Raw genomic sequence first — 25590 nt, forward strand, 5'->3', positions numbered from 1 at the left:
GTGCGGCGGTGCAATACTGGGATCTGTAGTCTCCCATCCTCCACACTGCACTAGACCATCTTACCCTGTGCCGTATTATTGGTGTCATTATATTCTTTTCATGGCCGTTAGGTGTGAACGCGACCTTATTGTGCAGCTAAGACCTTCACTGACCTCATCTCCTCGCAGACCGGGATATAAAGGCCCCTGGTCTAAAGTATATGGGAGTCTCCCGCCTCCCCAAGAAAGATTTGAACTGCAGCAACCATTTATTCTACTAGAGGGGGGTGAAATGACACCAGAGCTGTCTGGCAGCGGCTTACCCCTCTCCCTGCCCATTTTACAGGATTTGTGCCACTGATTTGTTACCTATTAACTTTAATGAGAAGCCAAATCAGCTGTAGACAATAAGGAGCAGATCCTGCGCTGCGGAATCTGTAGGCGCCATATAAATAAATTATTATTATCCTGTACGTGTGACTGAACCCCAAGAGCAGATAAATGTCCGGCTGGGCAGAACGAGATCGGGGGAGAGCGCTGGAAGTGTTCGGCGCATAGTCACATTACTTACAGAGACCAACCCGTCCCGCTCACACAGCTGAGGGATCGTTGTAAAACATCGGCGCAGTCAAATACTCCAAGAATGCGCCAATCATTGCCGAGTAGATCAGCGGCATTACAGAGGGATACGGCGCCGCTGATCTCTACAACCTACTATAAAAGAGCAAATAAACAGTATAAACACCAGACAGACATTTTATTACAGTCAACATCACAAATAAAGACGTCCCTTGTTCTGAGGTAAGTACGACCCGTGTTCTGCAGCGCCCGACGATCAGCAGGATCACGTGGCGGACGGAAATTTATTGCATAAAAAACATGAGATTTTTTTTACTTAAAAAACAATAAAGTGAATAAAAGTTCTATCGCGATGTTCTGCGTCACTCTAGTAACAGGATGGAGCACCTGGGGGGGGGGGGGCAGGGGTTTGGACACAATAGGGGAGGAGCCTTGTGAGGGGGGGAGATTACACCGTCCAATCAAAGCTTAGCCACAAAAAACTGCACCGTCATCAAACAACCATCTGAGGCAAAAGGTTCTCGTAAACGTAGCAAGTGCTCTGCCGTATGAGCGCCATTCTTGTAACACTAACCCCAATACCAATCCCCATGGTTCTCCCCCCCCCCCAAAACCCGATGGATCTGATCCTGGAATATTAATTTCCTTAGGAAATAATCTCAATGGCCATCAGATACTGAAGAGGCTGGAAGACGAGAGATTGTGCCGACACGAGCGGAAAACACTGGAACCAGGAGCGCAGGAAACCACAGAACAGACACAGGGACGCAGCACGAGTACAAGGGAAGGATACAGAGGAGGAATGACTGCGGAACGGAACGGAGTGTAGTCAGGAATCCCTGCAGGTCTGCACCGCCGCAATCTCCTGCAGGAAAGAGAGAGATCATGTGACATCACTAAACTAGCAAAATACAGAAATGATATACCCCAGAGCTGTACTCACTATTCTGCTGGTGAGGTCACTGTGTACATACATTACATTACTTATCCTGTACTGATCCTGAGTTATATCCTGTATTATACCCCAGAGCTGTACTCACTATTCTGCTGGTGAGGTCACTGTGTACATACATTACATTACTTATCCTGTACTGATCCTGAGTTATATCCTGTATTATACTCCAGAGCTGTACTCACTATTCTGCTGGTGAGGTCACTGTGTACATACATTACATTACTTATCCTGTACTGATCCTGAGTTATATCCTGTATTATACCCCAGAGCTGTACTCACTATTCTGCTGGTGAGATCACTGTGTATATACATTACATTACTTATCCTGTACTGATCCTGAGTTATATCCTGTATTATACCCCAGAGCTGTACTCACTATTCTGCTGGTGAGGTCACTGTGTACATACATTACATTACTTATCCTGTACTGATCCTGAGTTATATCCTGTATTATACCCCAGAGCTGTACTCACTATTCTGCTGGTGAGGTCACTGTGTACATACATTACTTATCCTGTACTGATCCTGAGTTATATCCTGTATTATACTCCAGAGCTGTACTCACTATTCTGCTGGTGAGGTCACTGTGTACATACATTACATTACTTATCCTGTACTGATCCTGAGTTATATCCTGTATTATACCCCAGAGCTGTACTCACTATTCTGCTGGTGAGGTCACTGTGTACATACATTACTTATCCTGTACTGATCCTGAGTTATATCCTGTATTATACTCCAGAGCTGTACTCACTATTCTGCTGGTGAGATCACTGTGTACATATATTACATTACTTATCCTGTACTGATCCTGAGTTATATCCTGTAAATCTTTTATTAGAAAAATATAAATCATAAAAAAACATAAACCAGCACAACTTTGCCATAACGAAAAACAACAACATGAAATAACATAAACCCAAACTTTACATTTAAATAAAAGAACAAAAATCCTGCCTAACCGGCCAGCCCAGCTTTCCTACTAGAACTAGAAATATTACAACTACACCTTTCATAGCCAAACAACACACTCATAAGAAACATAAAAATAGCACTATTTTGCTTTAACTCAAAAACACCCAAACTCGGGAAAAATCATACATTACAAATAGAAAACACAACAAGCACTCACACTGCACACCATGTGTTTTTTTTTTTTTTAATAATAATATTAATAATAATAATAACACTATACCACACGCATGCACACATATATATCAATATATTAACTGCATTTAACCAAATTAATAAATAAATAAATTAAATTCAACTCGAAATAACCAAACTCGGGAAAATATCACAGAAAACACAATACACACATGCTTACACACATCTTTACTACATACTACATATATAAACCAAAGAAAATAAATCCACAATGGGATACTAAAGAAACATTACTACAAAAACAAAACTGGTTCGACTGCCATGTCTATCTCTACTATAAATACTATATACTTAAAAAAAAAAAAATAATTAATAAATAAATAAATAATTATAATAATATAACATACATTATACATACTATATACATAACTAACTATATACACTATTATATACAATACTATACACAAACTATATACACCTATAAATAAACAGAAAACTCACCTACAAATATAAAAAGAACATTCTACACTAAACTGACCCTTCACCCACACCACCCGCCCTCCTGTACATGGGTCAGAGTCCATACAGTTCATAGTCCTCAATGTCCAGTCCACATCTGACCCATGCCAGGTCCACCAAAAGAAAAGACCACCACCACCCACAAATATACCCTCCCAACCTAGAACTCCTTCACAACAAATTAACCATAACCAGCTTTAACATACATAAGCAAACAATACAACCCACTTTAGGCCCAAGTTCGGAGCCTGTAAGCCCTTCATAACCTAAACATCTGAAAACAAAACAAAAAGCTATGGTGCACATGCATTAGCCCACCACCAGGAAGAAGGATGGCAATCCTGATACATACAAAATTTACATACTTTCCCTAACTGCACCCTACCTCTCACCCTACCATTATCCCTAAAGATAAACTGACCCTACTATCACCCTAACCCTGTCCCTGCATCACTGTCCCTAACCAAAACAAGGGTACTCTACCCAAAAGGTCTAGTACCTAGGGCACATCAAAAGAAAACCCTCTCCATAGGAGAGAAGCCCTACTGGTACCAAGACTGCCATACTCCAAAGACCTGATCTTCCCGAGGTCACCAGTGATGTTCCTACAGACCTCCACCTCGGAGAGGACTTTGCGCTGTGTAGACACTAAACACCGTGCATTCCACGTGTAGTACCTAACCACTAAACTGACTAAGAATAAAGTGCCCCGATCACGGCCACCCAGGGTCCTGAATGCCCCATAAGCCCACTCTGGATAGGTAAGGCCGGCAAGTTGACTCCAGCCAATGGAAGCGCCCACCCGGTTGTAGACCCCTATATTAAAAGGGACAATGAAGCAGGAAATGGTCCATGCTTTCCAGCATGTCCCCGCACTCTTCTCGGGGACAGTCCCGGTCATCAGATCTCCTACACTTCAAATTGTCCCTCACATATAGCTTCCCCTGAAAGCAGCGCCAGGCCAAGTCCCAAAACTTCTGGGGGATCCTTTTCATGTTTAAAAGATACAACCCCACCCTCAGATCCCGACCTGGCCAGTCCCTGAGCGCCAGAGGCTTCTGGAAGTGGGTCAACAGAACCTGTTTGTCAAGGAACTGCCTTGACTGGGTCCTGATCTCCCACACTCCCAGACCCCACCGACGTATCGCCTTCAGAGTCGGGGTAGCGTAAGCCAAAGATGCCCATGGGGCGTACGGAGGTCCTTCACTTGCCCTCCTGTCTCCCATTCCTGGAAGAAAGGCCGAAACCATTCCCTGCAGGAGAGTACCCACGGAGAAGCCATCTCTGACCAGAGGTTCGAGATGTTGGCTTTCAAGAAGGTGTTTGTTAAGAACACCACAGGGTTTACCATAGATAAACCCCCTAGTCTCCTTATGCGGTACGTAACCTCCCTCTTGACTAGGTTCATCCTGTTCCCCCATAACAGTTGGAAAAACAGGCTGTAGATCCTAGTGTAGTAAGCCTCTGGCAAGATACATACACTGCCCAGATAGATAAACAAGGGAGCAGGTACGATTTGATCAGGTGTACCCTTTCCCTGAGGGTCATAGACCAACCCTTCCACTGATCCACCTTATGAATGGCATCCTGGAGCTTACCGTCCCAGTTTTTGGTGGGATAATCATCCTGGCCGAATGTGATGCCCAGAATTTTTGCTGACTCTTGGAGCCCTGGAAGGGTGTCCGGGAGATCAAAAGTGGGATCTCCCCCTCCCAGCCAGAGACTTTCACACTTATCCCGGTTGATCTTGGACCCGGATGCCTCCGAGTAGCGGTCCACTTCCGACATCACCACATCGACCTCCTCTCTCGAGGACAAGAAAATGGTGACATCATCAGCGTACGCCACCACTCTCTGGGCGACATCCAGCTCCGCCAGACTCATCCCGACTCCCGCCAACGGCCCACAATCTACCCTCCGGACGAAGGGATCAATTGCGAACACGTATAAAAGCGGGCTCAAAGGACAACCCTGACGGACTCCGGACCCCACCTCAAAAGAGCAGCTAGACCACCCGTTCACCAGCGGGAAACTCTCTGCCCCTGCATATAAGGTCTTAAGCCAATTAATAAAAGCGCACGGTAAGCCATATCTCAGAAGGACGGACCAGAGGTATTCGTGGTTCACCCCATCAAATGCTTTGGCCTGATCCAGGGACAGCAAGTACCCCTTCCAGAGACCTGCACTACTCCGCTCCACTGCCTCCCGGACACTGAGAACAGCACTTAAGGTGCTTCGGCCTGGAACCGAGCAATGCTGGGCCCCCGAAAGGAGCCGGGGTGCAAACTTCACCAGCCGATTAAACAGTATCTTGGCCAGAAGCTTCCTGTCCGTATTGAGAAGAGCTATGGGCCTCCAATTCTCAATACGGCTGGGATCTTTACCCTTTGAGAGAAGAATCAGGGCTGACCTCCTCATTGACTTTGGTAGAGTGCCCGAGGAGAGACACTCATTGAATACCTCAGTCAAGACGGAAGCTAAAGACTCCTTAAAGGTCCTGTACCACTCGGATGTTAAGCCATCCGGACCTGGCGACTTCTTGGGGGCGAGCCCCTCGATCGCCAGTCTCACTTCCTCTTCCCTGATTTTTTCTGTCAAAACATCAAGAGAGGGGTCTACCCCTGGCTCAGGAATAGTTTCAGCCAGGAAAGCCGACATCCTGTCTCGATCTAGATCCTTCCTTCCCAAGAGATGCGAGTAGAAGGATCTGATGACCTCCAAGATCCCTGATCTGGACCGATTCAGAGATCCTGTACTATCAATCAGTCCTGAAATGACTTTACTACTCACTGACATCTTACAGTTTCTGTAAGGGTCGGGCGAGCGGTACTTCCCGAAATCCCTCTCAAAAACCAAAGATGCGTGCCTATCGTACTGACACCTCATCAGCAAGGATTTCACTCTGGAGATATCCTCTCGGCTACCTCCAGTCGAGATGAGAAACTCGAGTTTCCTCCTCAGTCCCTGATACAGGCGATACCTGTTCAGGGACCTGAAGCTCGAGAGCTGGCGGAAGAACCCCGCAACCCTCTTCTTGAATATCTCCCACCACTCTGACTTACTACTACAAAGGCCCAGTAAAGGTACCTGACTCTGAAGAAAATCCTCAAAGGACTGTCTTACCTCCGCTTCCTCCAGGAGGTACGAATTCAGCTTCCAATAACCTTTACCCATCCGAGGGGTCTCTGAAACATTCAGGGAAAACAAAATCATACAGTGATCGGAGAACTCCACCTCAACCACGGACACTGCAGAAGAGACGGCTTCCTCCTTTAAAAAAAACCTGTCTATTCTAGACCTGCAGCTACCTCGATGATAGGTGAAACCCGCGTGGCCTGAGGGGCTCCGGATGTGGGCGTCCTCTAGGCGAGCTTCCCTAACTATATTATTGAGGGCCACGCTATCATAAGCCAACCGATCATTGGAGCCTCTCCTATCTTGGGATCTCGTGACAGTATTGAAATCCCCTCCAAAGATCACCTGTCGGCTTGTAAAAAGAAAGGGCTTAATCCTCATAAAGAGATCTTTGCGGCCCCACTTGGTTTGTGGGGCGTAGATGTTCATGAGCTGGAGCTCTTGTCCCTTCATGAGGACATCTAAGATCAGGCACCTCCCCATTTCTAACTCAATAACCCGTCTGCATTCAACAGGAGCGGTAAAAAGGACCGCCACCCCACTATACGGCTCAGCCGCAAGAGACCAGTGGGAGGGGCCGCGCCTCCACTCTCTCCTGGCTTTTATCAGGGAGGCTAGATCTGACAACCTGGTCTCTTGTAAAAAGAAAATGTCGGCATCAACACGGCCGAGAAAATCAAAGGCTGCGAATCTAGCCGTATCAGACTTTATGCTGGCACAGTTAATAGATGCCAGCGTCAATGGGGTGAGTGCCGCCATCATGGGTGATTGAGATAGACGGCCCTAACCCCCTCATTTTTGTTTCTTCTTTACCCCCTCATCCCCAGATGAGGAGGCTTCCTTCTCTTTGGACCGTTTTTTTGATTCTGACTGGTCCATTTTAGAATCCCCATCTCCGCCTGGCTCCGATTTGGCCCCATCCCCTGAGGAAATTGCCCCATCAGGGCAGGGCCCAGTTCCCCCTGGAGGCTCCCCCACTTCAGGCACCCCATCCCTGACCCCCCCCTCCAAGGAGGGGGAGGAGATGTCTTCAAGGACAGAGTACCGGTTAGACAGATCAATCAGAGGGGGGGCAGGTAAGCTTCCGCTTGGGACCTGGTCCGCAGCACGGGGACTAGAGGGCTCTGACCTCTTCTTTCTCCCTTTACTGCCCTTCTTTTTTGGCCTCTCTTCACCCTCCTCATCCACACTTTCACAGTGGGAGGAATCGGAAAGATCGGCCTTGCTGCGCTCTTCTCTACAGATTCTCCCCATTTCCTCTTCCAGCACATTCTCCCCCATGGCCTCAGCAGTTTCAGGACTAACCTCAGGAGCAGGGCCAGAAGCTACCCCTGCCACATGGGAACTCTCCAGTTCCCTGCTCCTTCTCCGATTAGCCTCCCGCCTCAGCTTGGCGGGACTTTTCCTCTTCACTGACCCTGTTGCACCTTCACCCGCACTCGTGCCCTCCCCAGCTGAGGCAACATTACTGCTCTCCCCAGCCAAGGTGACCGTCGCACGGGCAAAGGCGCTAGGACAACGGCTGAAAGGGTGTCCTAAGACACCACACAGATGACACCTGATCTGCCTACAGGATGCGGCAAGATGACCTACCCCACCGCACAGTGCACAGATCTGCACGGTACAGGCTGCGCTAAAGTGAGTGGGGCTGCCACACCTGTGACAGACCTTGGGCTGCCCCTGGTAGAAAACTTGGATTCTGTCTCTCCCAAGGAAAGCAGCTGATGGGATGTGGGCAACAGTGCCCCCCGAACGCTTCAGTTTGACGGAAAACGTCCAGGCCCCAGACCAGATCCCATGTTCGTCATAGTTCTTTTTTGGCATGTCAGTCACATCCCCATATCGGCTAAGCCAGGTCATAATGTCATAGCAAGATAGTGACTCGTTACGTGTCAAAACGGTCACTTTCTTGGCCAGATTCTGACGGGATATCGCCTTTACGGCGAAATCCTGCCAACCGGGCTCTTTTTCACCACCTCATAATTCGACCAGAAAAGTTCCAGACCCTCGGGCCGAACAAAGCTGATGTCAAACTCGGAAGTACCATAGGGGTGGATCAGGGCAAAGATGTCACTTGCCCTGAATTCCATCCGGAGGAGGAGCTCAACCACCTTACCGCGAGGCGGACACGCATCTTCGCCCCTCCACAATAAACGGACCACATTCCTACAGCCACTTTCCTGCCCGGATGTCGGGAGGGACCAGACCACCTCCCCGTTTTGTTCTCGGAATGCGCCTAAGCCGTGTCTTTCTATCCAAAAAGACAGGTCAACCTCACCCCTCCCCTCTACCTGGATTGACCTGTCTCCCCTACGTAGAGCCTCCAGGAGGCGCTGTTGCAAGTGACCCCCAGAGACAGACGGAGATGGGGATCCCCCTGATCCCCCGGCAGTGACGCTGGCATAGCTTCTGGGAGAAGCAGCCACTACCGGGGGGGGGGCAGTCGAACCAGGAACTGACCCAGAGGCCAAACCTGGACCCTTATTCTTAACAGCCATAACACCTCTCTCTGTCATTCCACTACCACTCCTCACCTGTATTTCACTAGCACCCCTCTCTTGCACTACACTTGCACCCCTCTTGCACCCCTCTCTTGCACACTACTTGCACCTCTTTCTTGCACTTCGCTTGCACCCCCCTCATCCACACTGCTACCACAACTCCTCCCAGGCACACCACCATAACTCACATTCTGCACATTACCATTTTTATTCACATTTTTCCTTTCACTTTCACTCTTGCGTTCACTCTCCCTTGGTGTGTTACAGACTGGGCTGGCTGGATCTTTTTCTTCATGTTTAAGGGTTTGCCGGTTTCAGGATTGGTGCTGCATAGTTCTTTCTTCCTGTGTCTTTGGGTGCAGACACAGGCTCCGCCTCTGACATGGGTGACCACGCCCCCTCGCAAAAAGACTGACCCTCCGGACTAACTCCAGCTACAGCTGATGTGCAGGGAACCTCCCCCTTTATAGCGGAGTGCCCCCTGGCGCCAGAACCAGTACCAACCACGCCACCTAGGGGACTGCCCCCTGAACCAACAAGGTCCGGCGCCCGGACACTCCCCCCCCTCACAGGAGAGTGCCCTGCGGTGCCAGAACCTGTACCGCCCACTTCAACCAGGGGACCACCCCCCGAACGGGTGAATCTGCCGCCATTTTCCGGTGCCTGGACACCCTCCCCCCTCACAGGAGGGTGCCCTTTTTTTTCTATAGCACCCGCGGCCATTTTGGGTGCGCTACTGTATCCCCCATGCTGGCCCCGCTCCACTACAGAAACGGGGTCTGGCAGATTGGGGGACCCAGCACCCTGAACAGACTTTTCAGCCGACCCAGACTGCTGGAAGGGAGAAAAGACAAACTTAACTCCTTGTGTCTTCTTCCTCTTCTTGCCCTTTCCTTTCTTCTTCTTTCCCTTCTCCTCTGGGCCCAAATCATCACCAAAGGAAAAGTTTTCCAGACGGGTGGGGGACTCCTGCATAACAATTTCCCGCAGGAGACCCCCATCTGCCAAGCCACTGCCATCACTGCAGTCACTGCCATCATCATCATCATCATCCTCACTGGAGGGAGGTAAGGCCACCTGAGCCGGGTTTACATAGTCCTCACTGAGGGTAAGTGGGGGGTCTGGGGTAACAGTGGTGGTGGTACACACAGGTCCAGTATCCATATCCCCCTCACTCACATCCCCCTCCTCACCTCCCTCCATCTCCTCCTCCTCACTCTGGCAGTCATCTTGGTTACTCACTTGTCCTGAGACCTTCATGCTGGAGAAACGATCCTTGTTGACAAGTCTCTCGCTGAGTATACCCCCTCCCTCCACAATGTCCGATCTCAGCCTCACAATCTCATCCACCTGTTTCTTCAGAGCTCTCACCTTGGTGGAAAATGCTGCCCTCTTGGTCTTTGCTGCATTGTTTGCTTGGTAACTTGCAAACTTCAGCTCCTCTCTGAGGCCTCTTAGTTGTTTGCCGAGCTGTTCATACTGAGCCATCTTGGCCTGGATTCTGGACCCAAAGCTGGCCAGGGATTCTCTGGGCCCCTTTACCCCCCATTGCTGGGGTTCTGAGGAAACAGATACAGACTTTCCACTCCGCTGCCTGGATGAGCTTCTGCTGGAAGCTTTGCAGCTCCCAGCTGAGGTCGGGGGAGGGGGCCCCACATGGCTGTGGACCCTGGTGGATCTCCTCACCCCATCCTGACTACTGGCTGTTACATGTTCTTTTGCACACCCCGCCAGCCGAGAACGGGGGGTGCAAGATGAAGCCCCAGCTTCCCGGGGCTCCATAGCAGGAAAACCTACCCAGGTGTCTGCCACACACCTGGGGAGGGGCGGAAAAAAATCACTGCTTCTCTGGGAAACTCTGGAGCTCAGCAGAACACACCCTCTCTCCAGAGCTGTACTCACTATTCTGCTGGTGAGGTCACTGTATACATACATTACATTACTTATCCTTTACTGATCCTGAGTTATATCCTGTATTATACTCCAGAGCTGTACTCACTATTCTGCTGGTGAGGTCACTGTGTACATACATTACATTACTTATCCTGTACTGATCCTGAGTTATATCCTGTATTATACTCCAAAGCTGTACTCACTATTCTGCTGGTGAGGTCACTGTGTACATACATTACATTACTTATCCTGTACTGATCCTGAGTTATATCCTGTATTATACTCCAGAGCTGTACTCACTATTCTGCTGGTGAGGTCACTGTGTACATACATTACTTATCCTGTACTGATCCTGAGTTATATCCTGTATTATACTCCAGAGCTGTACTCACTATTCTGCTGGTGAGGTCACTGTGTACATACATTACATTACTTATCCTGTACTGATCCTGAGTTATATCCTGTATTATACTCCAGAGCTGTACTCACTATTCTGCTGGTGAGGTCACTGTGTACATACATTACATTACTTATCCTGTACTGATCCTGAGTTATATCCTGTATTATACCCCAGAGCTGTACTCACTATTCTGCTGGTGAGGTCACTGTGTACATACATTACATTACTTATCCTGTACTGATCCTGAGTTATATCCTGTATTATACCCCAGAGCTGTACTCACTATTCTGCTGGTGAGGTCACTGTGTACATACATTACATTACTTATCCTGTACTGATCCTGAGTTATATCCTGTATTATACTCCAGAGCTGTACTCACTATTCTGCTGGTGAGGTCACTGTGTACATACATTACATTACTTATCCTGTACTGATCCTGAGTTATATCCTGTATTATACTCCAGAGCTGTACTCACTATTCTGCTGGTGAGGTCACTGTGTACATACATTACATTACTTATCCTGTACTGATCCTGAGTTATATCCTGTATTATACTCCAGAGCTGTACTCACTATTCTGCTGGTGAGGTCACTGTGTACATACATTACATTACTTATCCTGTACTGATCCTGAGTTATATCCTGTATTATACTCCAGAGCTGTACTCACTATTCTGCTGGTGAGGTCACTGTGTACATACATTACATTACTTATCCTGTACTGATCCTGAGTTATATCCTGTATTATACTCCAGAGCTGCGCTCACTATTCTGCACTCACCTCTTTCAGGGAGTCCTTCAGTTTGGCGTACGCTTCTTCCAGGTCGTCATTTACAATGATTCTATCGAACAGTCCGGGCTCTTTACCTTTTATAAAATCACGTCAGAAAAAGAATTGTGAGAAAAAAAAAAACTAAATAACTTCCTTCAGGCCGTATTCACACGTACAGGATCCTGCGCAGATCTGAGAACTATGGACTCTACAGCATGAAACCTGCGCAGGATCCTGAACGAACCCTAAAGAACAGTCAGAGGAAGCATTACAGCAGCACAGAGGATTTACAGCGCTGCACTCACTGATCTCCAGGTCTTCTATGGCCGCCCGCAGCCTCTTGCTCAGACTTTCCTCGGACTCTGTGTTCCGGTCCCGGAGACGCTTCTCCTGTAATAAGAAGAGAACAGAGTCCAATCCGAGGGCAAACTGGGAAACTCACCAGAGGGATGAGACATTGTGCTCAGGGGCAGTAAAGTGATGTACACACCGGGATCTGTACAGACAGGTGGGTCGGGGGCTCAGCTCTGAGGTACAGTATAGTGATGTACACACCGGGATCTGTACAGACAGGTGGGTCGGGGGCTCAGCTCTGAGGTAGAGTATAGTGATGTACACACCAGGATCTGTACAGACAGGTGGGTCGGGGGCTCAGCTCTGAGGTACAGTATAGTGATGTACACACCAGGATCTGTACAGACAGGTGGGTCGGGGGCTCAGTTCTGTGGTACAGTATAGTGATGTACACACCAGGATCTGTACAGACAGGTGGGTCGGGGGCTCAGCTCTGAGGTACAGTATAGTGATGTACGCACCAGGATCTGTACAGACAGGTGGGTCGGGGGCTCAGCTCTGAGGTACAGTATAGTGATGTACGCACCAGGATCTGTACAGACAGGTGGGTCGGGGGCTCAGCTCTGAGGTACAGTATAGTGATGTACGCACCAGGATCTGTACAGACAGGTAAGTCAGGGGCTCAGTTCTGAGGTACAGTATAGTGATGTACACACCAGGATCTGTACAGACAGGTAAGTCAGGGGCTCAGCTCTGAGGTACAGTATAGTGATGTACACACCAGGATCTGTACAGACAGGTGGGTCGTTCAGCTCTGAGGTACAGTATAGTGATGTATGCACCAGGATCTGTACAGACAGGTGGGTCGGGGGCTCAGCTCTGAGGTACAGTATAGTGATGTATACACCAGGATCTGTACAGACAGGTGGGTCGGGGGCTCAGCTCTGAGGTACAGTATAGTGATGTATACACCAGGATCTGTACAGACAGGTGGGTCGGGGGCTCAGCTCTGAGGTACAGTATAGTGATGTACACACCAGGATCTGTACAGACAGGTGGGTCGGGGGTTCAGCTCTGAGGTACAGTATAGTGATGTACACACCAGGATCTGTACAGACAGGTGGGTCGGGGGCTCAGCTCTGAGGTACAGTATAGTGATGTACACACCAGGATCTGTACAGACAGGTGGGTCAGGGGCTCAGCTCTGAGGTACAGTATAGTGATGTACGCACCAGGATCTGTACAGACAGGTGGGTCAGGGGCTCAGCTCTGAGGTACAGTATAGTGATGTACACACCAGGATCTGTACAGACAGGTGGGTCGGGGGTTCAGTTCTGAGGTACAGTATAGTGATGTACACACCGGGATCTGTACAGACAGGTGGGTCGGGGGTTCAGCTCTGAGGTACAGTATAGTGATGTACACACCAGGATCTGTACAGACAGGTGGGTCGGGGGCTCAGCTCTGAGGTACAGTATAGTGATGTACGCACCAGGATCTGTACAGACAGGTGGGTCGGGGGTTCAGTTCTGAGGTACAGTATAGTGATGTATACACCAGGATCTGTACAGACAGGTGGGTCGGGGGCTCAGCTCTGAGGTACAGTATAGTGATGTACAGACAGGTAGGTCGGGGGCTCAGCTCTGAGGTACAGTATAGTGATGTACACACCAGGATCTGTACAGACAGGTGGGTCGGGGGCTCAGTTCTGAGGTACAGTATAGTGATGTACACACCAGGATCGGTACAGACAGGTGGGTCGGGGGTTCAGCTCTGAGGTACAGTATAGTGATGTACGCACCAGGATCTGTACAGACAGGTGGGTCGGGGGTTCAGCTTTGAGGTACAGTATAGTGATGTACACACCAGGATCTGTACAGACAGGTGGGTCGTTCAGCTCTGAGGTACAGTATAGTGATGTACGCACCAGGATCTGTACAGACAGGTGGGTCGTTCAGCTCTGAGGTACAGTATAGTGATGTACACACCAGGATCTGTACAGACAGGTGGGTCGGGGGTTCAGCTCTGAGGTACAGTGTAGTGATGTATACACCAGGATCTGTACAGACAGGTGGGTCGGGGGTTCAGCTCTGAGGTACAGTATAGTGATGTATACACCAGGATCTGTACAGACAGGTGGGTCGGGGGTTCAGCTCTGAGGTACAGTATAGTGATGTACAGACAGGTGGGTCGGGGGTTCAGCTCTGAGGTACAGTATAGTGATGTACAGACAGGTGGGTCGGGGGCTCAGCTCTGAGGTACAGTATAGTGATGTATACACCAGGATCTGTACAGACAGGTGGGTCGTTCAGCTCTGAGGTACAGTATAGTGATGTACACACCAGGATCTGTACAGACAGGTGGGTCGGGGGTTCAGCTCTGAGGTACAGTATAGTGATGTACACACCAGGATCTGTACAGACAGGTGGGTCGGGGGCTCAGCTCTGAGGTACAGTATAGTGATGTACACACCAGGATCTGTACAGACAGGTGGGTCGGGGGTTCAGCTCTGAGGTACAGTATAGTGATGTACGCACCAGGATCTGTACAGACAGGTGGGTCGGGGGTTCAGCTCTGAGGTACAGTATAGTGATGTACACACCAGGATCTGTACAGACAGGTGGGTCGGGGGCTCAGCTCTGAGGTACAGTATAGTGATGTATACACCAGGATCTGTACAGACAGGTGGGTCGGGGGCTCAGCTCTGAGGTACAGTATAGTGATGTATACACCAGGATCTGTACAGACAGGTGGGTCGGGGGCTCAGCTCTGAGGTACAGTATAGTGATGTACGCACCAGGATCTGTACAGACAGGTGGGTCAGGGGCTCAGCTCTGAGGTACAGTATAGTGATGTACGCACCAGGATCTGTACAGACAGGTGGGTCGGGGGCTCAGCTCTGAGGTACAGTATAGTGATGTACACACCAGGATCTGTACAGACAGGTGGGTCGGGGGCTCAGCTCTGAGGTACAGTATAGTGATGTACACACCAGGATCTGTACAGACAGGTGGGTCGGGGGTTCAGTTCTGAGGTACAGTATAGTGATGTACACACCAGGATCTGTACAGACAGGTGGGTCGGGGGCTCAGTTCTGTGGTACAGTATAGTGATGTACGCACCAGGATCTGTACAGACAGGTGGGTCAGGGGCTCAGCTCTGAGGTACAGTATAGTGATGTACACACCAGGATCTGTACAGACAGGTGGGTCGGGGGTTCAGCTCTGAGGTACAGTATAGTGATGTACACACCAGGATCTGTACAGACAGGTGGGTCAGGGGCTCAGCTCTGAGGTACAGTATAGTGATGTACGCACCAGGATCTGTACAGACAGGTGGGTCAGGGGCTCAGCTCTGAGGTACAGTATAGTGATGTATACACCAGGATCTGTACAGACAGGTGGGTCGGGGGTTCAGTTCTGAGGTACAGTATAGTGATGTATACACCAGGATCTGTACAGACAGGTGGGTCGGGGGTTCAGCTCTGAGGTACAGTATAGTGATGTATACACCAGGATCTGTACAGACAGGTGGGTCGGGGGCTCAGCTCTGAGGTACAGTATAGTGATGTACAGACAGGTAGGTCGGGGGCTCAGCTCTGAGGTACAGTATAGTGATGTACACACCAGGATCTGTACAGACAGGTGGGTCGGGGGCTCAGCTCTGAGGTACAGTATAGTGATGTACGCACCAGGATCTGTACAGACAGGTGGGTCGGGGGCTCAGTTCTGAGGTACAGTATAGTGATGTACACACCAGGATCTGTACAGACAGGTGGGTCGGGGGTTCAGCTCTGAGGTACAGTATAGTGATGTACACACCAGGATCTGTACAGACAGGTGGGTCAGGGGCTCAGCTCTGAGGTACAGTATAGTGATGTACGCACCAGGATCTGTACAGACAGGTGGGTAGGGGGTTCAGCTCTGAGGTACAGTATAGTGATGTACGCACCAGGATCTGTACAGACAGGTGGGTCGGGGGTTCAGCTCTGAGGTACAGTATAGTGATGTACACACCAGGATCTGTACAGACAGGTGGGTCGTTCAGCTCTGAGGTACAGTATAGTGATGTATACACCAGGATCTGTACAGACAGGTGGGTAGGGGGCTCAGCTCTGAGGTACAGTATAGTGATGTATACACCAGGATCTGTACAGACAGGTGGGTCAGGGGCTCAGCTCTGAGGTACAGTATAGTGATGTACACACCAGGATCTGTACAGACAGGTAGGTCGGGGGCTCAGCTCTGAGGTACAGTATAGTGATGTACGCACCAGGATCTGTACAGACAGGTGGGTCGGGGGCTCAGCTCTGAGGTACAGTATAGTGATGTACGCACCAGGATCTGTACAGACAGGTGGGTCGGGGGTTCAGCTCTGAGGTACAGTATAGTGATGTACGCACCAGGATCTGTACAGACAGGTGGGTCGGGGGCTCAGCTCTGTGGTACAGTATAGTGATGTACACACCAGGATCTGTACAGACAGGTGGGTCGGGGGTTCAGCTCTGAGGTACAGTATAGTGATGTACACACCAGGATCTGTACAGACAGGTGGGTCGGGGGCTCAGCTCTGAGGTACAGTATAGTGATGTACACACCAGGATCTGTACAGACAGGTGGGTCGGGGGCTCAGTTCTGAGGTACAGTATAGTGATGTACACACCAGGATCTGTACAGACAGGTGGGTCGGGGGCTCAGTTCTGAGGTACAGTATAGTGATGTACACACCAGGATCTGTACAGACAGGTGGGTCGGGGGTTCAGCTCTGAGGTACAGTATAGTGATGTACACACCAGGATCTGTACAGACAGGTGGGTCGGGGGCTCAGCTCTGAGGTACAGTATAGTGATGTACGCACCAGGATCTGTACAGACAGGTGGGTCGGGGGCTCAGCTCTGAGGTACAGTATAGTGATGTACGCACCAGGATCTGTACAGACAGGTGGGTCGGGGGCTCAGCTCTGAGGTACAGTATAGTGATGTACGCACCAGGATCTGTACAGACAGGTGGGTAGGGGGCCCAGCTCTGAGGTACAGTATAGTGATGTACGCACCAGGATCTGTACAGACAGGTAGGTCGGGGGCTCAGCTCTGAGGTACAGTATAGTGATGTACGCACCAGGATCTGTACAGACAGGTGGGTCGGGGGTTCAGCTCTGAGGTACAGTATAGTGATGTACACACCAGGATCTGTACAGACAGGTGGGTCGGGGGCTCAGCTCTGAGGTACAGTATAGTGATGTACACACCAGGATCTGTACAGACAGGTGGGTCGGGGGCTCAGCTCTGAGGTACAGTATAGTGATGTACGCACCAGGATCTGTACAGACAGGTGGGTCGGGGGTTCAGCTCTGAGGTACAGTATAGTGATGTATACACCAGGATCTGTACAGACAGGTGGGTCGTTCAGCTCTGAGGTACAGTATAGTGATGTATACACCAGGATCTGTACAGACAGGTGGGTCGTTCAGCTCTGAGGTACAGTATAGTGATGTATACACCAGGATCTGTACAGACAGGTGGGTCGGGGGCTCAGCTCTGAGGTACAGTATAGTGATGTACACACCAGGATCTGTACAGACAGGTGGGTCGGGGGCTCAGCTCTGAGGTACAGTATAGTGATGTACGCACCAGGATCTGTACAGACAGGTGGGTCGGGGGCTCAGCTCTGAGGTACAGTATAGTGATGTACACCAGGATCTGTACAGACAGGTGGGTCGGGGGCTCAGCTCTGAGGTAGAGTATAGTGATGTACACACCAGGATCTGTACAGACAGGTGGGTAGGGGGCTCAGCTCTGAGGTACAGTATAGTGATGTATACACCAGGATCTGTACAGACAGGTGGGTAGGGGGCTCAGCTCTGAGGTACAGTATAGTGATGTACGCACCAGGATCTGTACAGACAGGTGGGTAGGGGGCCCAGCTCTGAGGTACAGTATAGTGATGTACGCACCAGGATCTGTACAGACAGGTAGGTCGGGGGCTCAGCTCTGAGGTACAGTATAGTGATGTACGCACCAGGATCTGTACAGACAGGTGGGTCGGGGGTTCAGTTCTGAGGTACAGTATAGTGATGTACGCACCAGGATCTGTACAGACAGGTGGGTCGGGGGTTCAGCTCTGAGGTACAGTATAGTGATGTATACACCAGGATCTGTACAGACAGGTGGGTCGTTCAGCTCTGAGGTACAGTATAGTGATGTATACACCAGGATCTGTACAGACAGGTGGGTAGGGGGCTCAGCTCTGAGGTACAGTATAGTGATGTATACACCAGGAACTGTACAGACAGGTGGGTAGGGGGCTCAGCTCTGAGGTACAGTATAGTGATGTATACACCAGGATCTGTACAGACAGGTGGGTCGTTCAGCTCTGAGGTACAGTATAGTGATGTATACACCAGGATCTGTACAGACAGGTGGGTCGGGGGTTCAGCTCTGAGGTACAGTATAGTGATGTACACACCAGGATCTGTACAGACAGGTGGGTCGGGGGCTCAGCTCTGAGGTACAGTATAGTGATGTACACACCAGGATCTGTACAGACAGGTGGGTCGGGGGCTCAGCTCTGAGGTACAGTATAGTGATGTATACACCAGGATCTGTACAGACAGGTGGGTCGGGGGCTCAGCTCTGAGGTACAGTATAGTGATGTACGCACCAGGATCTGTACAGACAGGTGGGTCAGGGGCTCAGCTCTGAGGTACAGTATAGTGATGTACGCACCAGGATCTGTACAGACAGGTGGGTCAGGGGCTCAGCTCTGAGGTACAGTATAGTGATGTACACACCAGGATCTGTACAGACAGGTGGGTCGGGGGTTCAGCTCTGAGGTACAGTATAGTGATGTACGCACCAGGATCTGTACAGACAGGTGGGTAGGGGGCTCAGCTCTGAGGTACAGTATAGTGATGTACGCACCAGGATCTGTACAGACAGGTGGGTCGGGGGTTCAGCTCTGAGGTACAGTATAGTGATGTACACACCAGGATCTGTACAGACAGGTGGGTCGGGGGCTCAGCTCTGAGGTACAGTATAGTGATGTATACACCAGGATCTGTACAGACAGGTGGGTCGGGGGCTCAGCTCTGAGGTACAGTATAGTGATGTACACACCAGGATCTGTACAGACAGGTGGGTCGTTCAGCTCTGAGGTACAGTATAGTGATGTACGCACCAGGATCTGTACAGACAGGTGGGTCGGGGGTTCAGCTCTGAGGTAGAGTATAGTGATGTATACACCAGGATCTGTACAGACAGGTGGGTCGGGGGTTCAGCTCTGAGGTACAGTATAGTGATGTACACACCAGGATCTGTACAGACAGGTGGGTCGGGGGTTCAGCTCTGAGGTACAGTATAGTGATGTACGCACCAGGATCTGTACAGACAGGTGGGTCGGGGGCTCAGCTCTGAGGTACAGTATAGTGATGTACACACCAGGGTCTGTACAGACAGGTGGGTCGGGGGCTCAGCTCTGAGGTACAGTATAGTGATGTACGCACCAGGATCTGTACAGACAGGTGGGTCGGGGGTTCAGTTCTGAGGTACAGTATAGTGATGTACACACCAGGATCTGTACAGACAGGTGGGTCGGGGGCTCAGCTCTGAGGTACAGTATAGTGATGTACGCACCAGGATCTGTACAGACAGGTGGGTCGGGGGCTCAGCTCTGAGGTACAGTATAGTGATGTACACACCAGGATCTGTACAGACAGGTGGGTCGGGGGCTCAGCTCTGAGGTACAGTATAGTGATGTATACACCAGGATCTGTACAGACAGGTGGGTCGGGGGCTCAGCTCTGAGGTACAGTATAGTGATGTACGCACCAGGATCTGTACAGACAGGTGGGTCGGGGGTTCAGCTCTGAGGTACAGTATAGTGATGTACGCACCAGGATCTGTACAGACAGGTGGGTCAGGGGCTCAGCTCTGAGGTACAGTATAGTGATGTACGCACCAGGATCTGTACAGACAGGTGGGTCGGGGGCTCAGCTCTGAGGTACAGTATAGTGATGTACGCACCAGGATCTGTACAGACAGGTGGGTCGGGGGCTCAGCTCTGAGGTACAGTATAGTGATGTACACACCAGGATCTGTACAGACAGGTGGGTCGGGGGCTCAGCTCTGAGGTACAGTATAGTGATGTATACACCAGGATCTGTACAGACAGGTGGGTCGGGGGCTCAGCTCTGAGGTACAGTATAGTGATGTACGCACCAGGATCTGTACAGACAGGTGGGTCAGGGGCTCAGCTCTGAGGTACAGTATAGTGATGTACACACCAGGATCTGTACAGACAGGTGGGTCGGGGGCTCAGCTCTGAGGTACAGTATAGTGATGTACAGACAGGTGGGTCGGGGGCTCAGCTCTGAGGTAGAGTATAGTGATGTACACACCAGGATCTGTACAGACAGGTGGGTCGTTCAGCTCTGAGGTACAGTATAGTGATGTACGCACCAGGATCTGTACAGACAGGTGGGTCAGGGGCTCAGCTCTGAGGTACAGTATAGTGATGTACGCACCAGGATCTGTACAGACAGGTGGGTCGGGGGTTCAGTTCTGAGGTACAGTATAGTGATGTACACACCAGGATCTGTACAGACAGGTGGGTCGGGGGCTCAGCTCTGAGGTACAGTATAGTGATGTACGCACCAGGATCTGTACAGACAGGTGGGTCGGGGGTTCAGCTCTGAGGTACAGTATAGTGATGTATACACCAGGATCTGTACAGACAGGTGGGTCGGGGGTTCAGCTCTGAGGTACAGTATAGTGATGTATACACCAGGATCTGTACAGACAGGTGGGTCGGGGGCTCAGCTCTGAGGTACAGTATAGTGATGTATACACCAGGATCTGTACAGACAGGTGGGTCGGGGGCTCAGCTCTGAGGTACAGTATAGTGATGTACACACCAGGATCTGTACAGACAGGTGGGTCGGGGGTTCAGCTCTGAGGTACAGTATAGTGATGTACAGACAGGTGGGTCGGGGGCTCAGCTCTGAGGTACAGTATAGTGATGTACACACCAGGATCTGTACAGACAGGTGGGTCGGGGGTTCAGCTCTGAGGTACAGTATAGTGATGTACACACCAGGATCTGTACAGACAGGTGGGTCGGGGGCTCAGCTCTGAGGTACAGTATAGTGATGTACACACCAGGATCTGTACAGACAGGTGGGTAGGGGGTTCAGTTCTGAGGTACAGTATAGTGATGTACGCACCAGGATCTGTACAGACAGGTGGGTCGTTCAGCTCTGAGGTACAGTATAGTGATGTACACACCAGGATCTGTACAGACAGGTAGGTCGGGGGTTCAGCTCTGAGGTACAGTATAGTGATGTATACACCAGGATCTGTACAGACAGGTGGGTCGGGGGTTCAGCTCTGAGGTACAGTATAGTGATGTATACACCAGGATCTGTACAGACAGGTAGGTCGGGGGTTCAGCTCTGAGGTACAGTATAGTGATGTACACACCAGGATCTGTACAGACAGGTGGGTCGGGGGTTCAGCTCTGAGGTACAGTATAGTGATGTATACACCAGGATCTGTACAGACAGGTGGGTAGGGGGTTCAGTTCTGAGGTACAGTATAGTGATGTACACACCAGGATCTGTACAGACAGGTAGGTCGGGGGTTCAGTTCTGAGGTACAGTATAGTGATGTACACACCAGGATCTGTACAGACAGGTGGGTCGGGGGCTCAGCTCTGAGGTACAGTATAGTGATGTACACACCAGGATCTGTACAGACAGGTGGGTCGGGGGCTCAGCTCTGAGGTACAGTATAGTGATGTACACACCAGGATCTGTACAGACAGGTGGGTCAGGGGCTCAGCTCTGAGGTACAGTATAGTGATGTACAGACAGGTGGGTCGGGGGCTCAGCTCTGAGGTACAGTATAGGGATGTAACATGGTTGTGCCATAACTGTGTCTCCCACCATCCCCTGAGGAGACTCTGCCCGGCAACAACTGACTACCAAACATGAGGCCTCATAAGGGCAATGGAATGTGTAATGTCATGTGACCGGCCTTGAAGGGGGGGATTAGAAACTGTTGGTTACCTCATGTCTTGGTGAGGGGGGTATGAAAACTGCTGTTTTACCTCAATAAATGAGTTTATGTAGTGAGATCTGCTGGAGTCTGGAGGAAGGACGTCCTGTAATAAGACTGAAGCCGTGATGGAGGAATTGTGCGGGTTAGACCAGCAACAGGGAGAGGCTCGGGTTCAGGTTCCTGACCGGTGGGACATAAAGAAGCAGGTAGAGTGGTGACGTACCCTTTACAGAGATCACCCCATGGATGAACAGGTGAACCGGGTGCTGGATCATGTGCACGAGCTGGAGTGGAAGAGGCGGACGAACCAACAGGAAGTGGCAGGCCGGACCCCTAGGATATGGAGGGAAAAGCTACGCTATGGAGCATTCCAAGCATTTAAGGAGGAATAGGAAAACATTGAGGAGTTCCCCAAGGTATTTGTGCAACAGTGTGGGAACTCAAGTCTGGAGCCGGATGAATGGGTCCCCTTATTGGTGAGTAAACTTGCCGGCCAAGCACGGACTGCCTGAGAGCATGTTCACTGAGGACTGCAAGGACTATGAACAGGTAAAGGAGCGCATGCTCACCTGCTATGGAACAACCCCTGAGGCTCACAGAGTGAAATTCCATGGCCTTAGAAGGGAGGGACAGAAGTCTTTGGTAGAGTGGACCCATTGGATGAGGCGGTCTGTGGAAGGCTGAAACTTTGGGCACCGGCAGAGACTGTTTCGGACGTTAGTCAGTTGGTACTGCTGGAGCAGCTTAATGAGTCCACTCCCCCTGCGATCACAGAGTGGGTGATAGACCGTAAACCCAAAACCGCAGATGAAGCAGCAGTTCTTGGAGACGAGTACCTGGATGCCCGGCGCAACCGGCACCTCAACAAGAATAGGCAAGTAATGGATGCACCTACTCCAGCCTGAACCCTTTCCAGAACAGACCCAAGCCAGCAACCCTAGCAACATTAGTTAAGCCCCACCTGGTCCCCCCTATTGGAATGTTGTCCAAATCCATAGCTGTTAGAGTGGCCAGAGGAAACATGAATCGGCTTTCCCTTACCCAACTTGAATTGGATTGGGGCAACAGGTCTAAGTTGGAGGTATGAAGAAGTTTCCAGCTGAAGTGCTTCTGGACGATTTGGACTACTAAACATCCCTCTACCAGCAGGACTTCGTAACCCAAGAGACATGTACGGTGGTAACAAGCCAGCAGAGCAAGAGGATTGGAGGAGCACTCGAGGAGGAGAACCAAGTGAGACTGACTGCAATCCTGAAGAGTCCCTAGTTAGTGCCCAAGATAATGTTCCTGTCCTGCCCAATAGGCCATGGGCCACCTCAGCAGAGTTTCAGAAAGCAACTTTCTAATCCAACCCTGGCAGGGTATCAAGTGTGCGCCGTGGTTGAGCCAGCAAATCCAAGTGATGGTAAAACTATATGAAGCCAGGGCTTGTTGTACCGGTTTATGGAGGGCACCAAGCCCATAAAGGAACCTAAGAAGCAGCTGGTTGTGCCCCAGCAGTATCGAACTAACCTCATGTGAAATAACCATGACAATTCCCCTGGCTGGTCACCTCGAAATAAACCGTACCAGGGATCGCGCGACTCTGAACTTTCATTGGTCTGAGGATTTGAAAATGTATCCGTGATGACTGCAAGGGGGGAGGCAAGCGAGGCGACAACCCCAATGCTAAACTACACCCCTTAAAATGACAGCACAATTGAGTTCCTAGATATAAAATTGAGTTTAGTGGTGGAGTTCAGCTCCGGGGGCAGTATAGTGATGCACTCACCAGGATCTGCACAGTCGGGGGGTGGATGGAGATGTAGATGGGGTTCAGCTCCGTCTTCTTGATGTTTCGCACCCCCTGCATGTCGATGTCCAGGATGCAGATCTGGTTCTGGGCCTGCACCGCCTGTACCGCCGCTTTACTGCAGGGGAGACATAACTTTACATAAAATAAAATCCTCTGTGCTGCTGTGCGCTCCTGCTTTTTGACCTTCAGACACTTCTGACCCTTCCATTAATTAGTGAGAAGACGTCACATGACCTGAGCCATCTGTCCTCCGCTATAATCAGATTACACAGATGAGGAGATTTGGCTAATTGGAGGCGTCCTGCGCCTCGTGTCTCCTGGGGGAGGGGGACGTACCTGGTGCCATACATGTTTCCGGAGAACACTGCGTGCTCTATGAAGTCACCGCCATCAATGCCGCACTGCATGTCCTCCCGCGTCACAAAGTGATAATCTACGGGAAAAGTCAAAGTCTCCAATCTGAACCCATCACATAACCTCACACTATATATACACACACCGATTACCTCACACTATATATACACACACTACACACCGATGACCTCACTCTATATACACACACACACCACACCGATGACCTCACGCTATATACACACACACACACACACACACACTACACACCGATGACCTCACACTATATGCACACACACACACACACACACACACTACACACCGATGACCTCACACTATATACACACACACACACACACACACACACACACTGATGACCTCACACAATATATAGTATATACACATATATACACACACACTACACACCGATGACCTCACACTATATGCACACACTACACACCGATGACCTCACACTACACCGATGACCTCACACTATATATACACACCGATGACCTCACACTATAAATACACACACACACACACACACACACACACACACACACACACTGATGACCTCACACAATATATATTATATACACATATATACACACACACTACACACCGATGACCTCACACTATATACACACACACACCGATGACCTCACACTATATACACACACCGATGACCTCACACTATACACACACACACACACACACACACTACACACCGATGACCTCACACTATACCTTTCCCGTTGACTTCCCCCGGTCTGGGGCTCCTGGTGGTGTCTGCAATCACATGAACAGAAGATGATGGATTTGTAGTTCTCATCCCCGGATCACAACCCCCATCATGGCACCGGATACTTACGGGACACGGAGAACCCAAAGACGCCCTCATATTCCTTCAGCAGCTTCTTCAGGAGCGTGCTCTTCCCCGCACCGGAGGGTCCGCTCAGCACCACAGGACGGGGGCCTGCCATCACTGTAAGACACGACACAGTCAGCGGCATCACCGCATAACACAACACGACACAGTCAGCGCCATCACTGCAACACGACAGTCAGCGCCATAACCGCATAACACGACACAGTCAGCGCCATCACCGTAACACACGACACAGTCAGCCCCATCACTGTAACACACAACACAGTCAGCGCCATCACCGTAACACACGACACAGTCAGCGCCATCACCGTAACACACGACACAGTCAGCGCCATTATACCGCATAACACGACACAGTCAGCGCCA

General features: G+C 50.3%; 1 protein-coding gene across 1 annotated transcript; it reads right to left on the reverse strand.

The window, feature by feature from the left end:
• Nucleotides 1-705: 705 nt before the first annotated feature.
• Nucleotides 706-25320, reverse strand: GUK1 (guanylate kinase 1; the record flags this gene model as incomplete). The annotated part of the gene is given in 7 exon segments (XM_056518700.1): nucleotides 706-1423; nucleotides 11851-11936; nucleotides 12147-12231; nucleotides 23961-24099; nucleotides 24321-24417; nucleotides 25083-25124; nucleotides 25207-25320. Coding segments are annotated over 7 exon segments (599 nt in total), but the record flags the coding sequence as incomplete, so codon positions are not given.
• Nucleotides 25321-25590: the final 270 nt, after the last annotated feature.

This window comes from Hyla sarda, chromosome 5 (genome assembly GCF_029499605.1).
Source record: "Hyla sarda isolate aHylSar1 chromosome 5, aHylSar1.hap1, whole genome shotgun sequence".
Taxonomy (NCBI): domain Eukaryota; kingdom Metazoa; phylum Chordata; class Amphibia; order Anura; family Hylidae; genus Hyla; species Hyla sarda.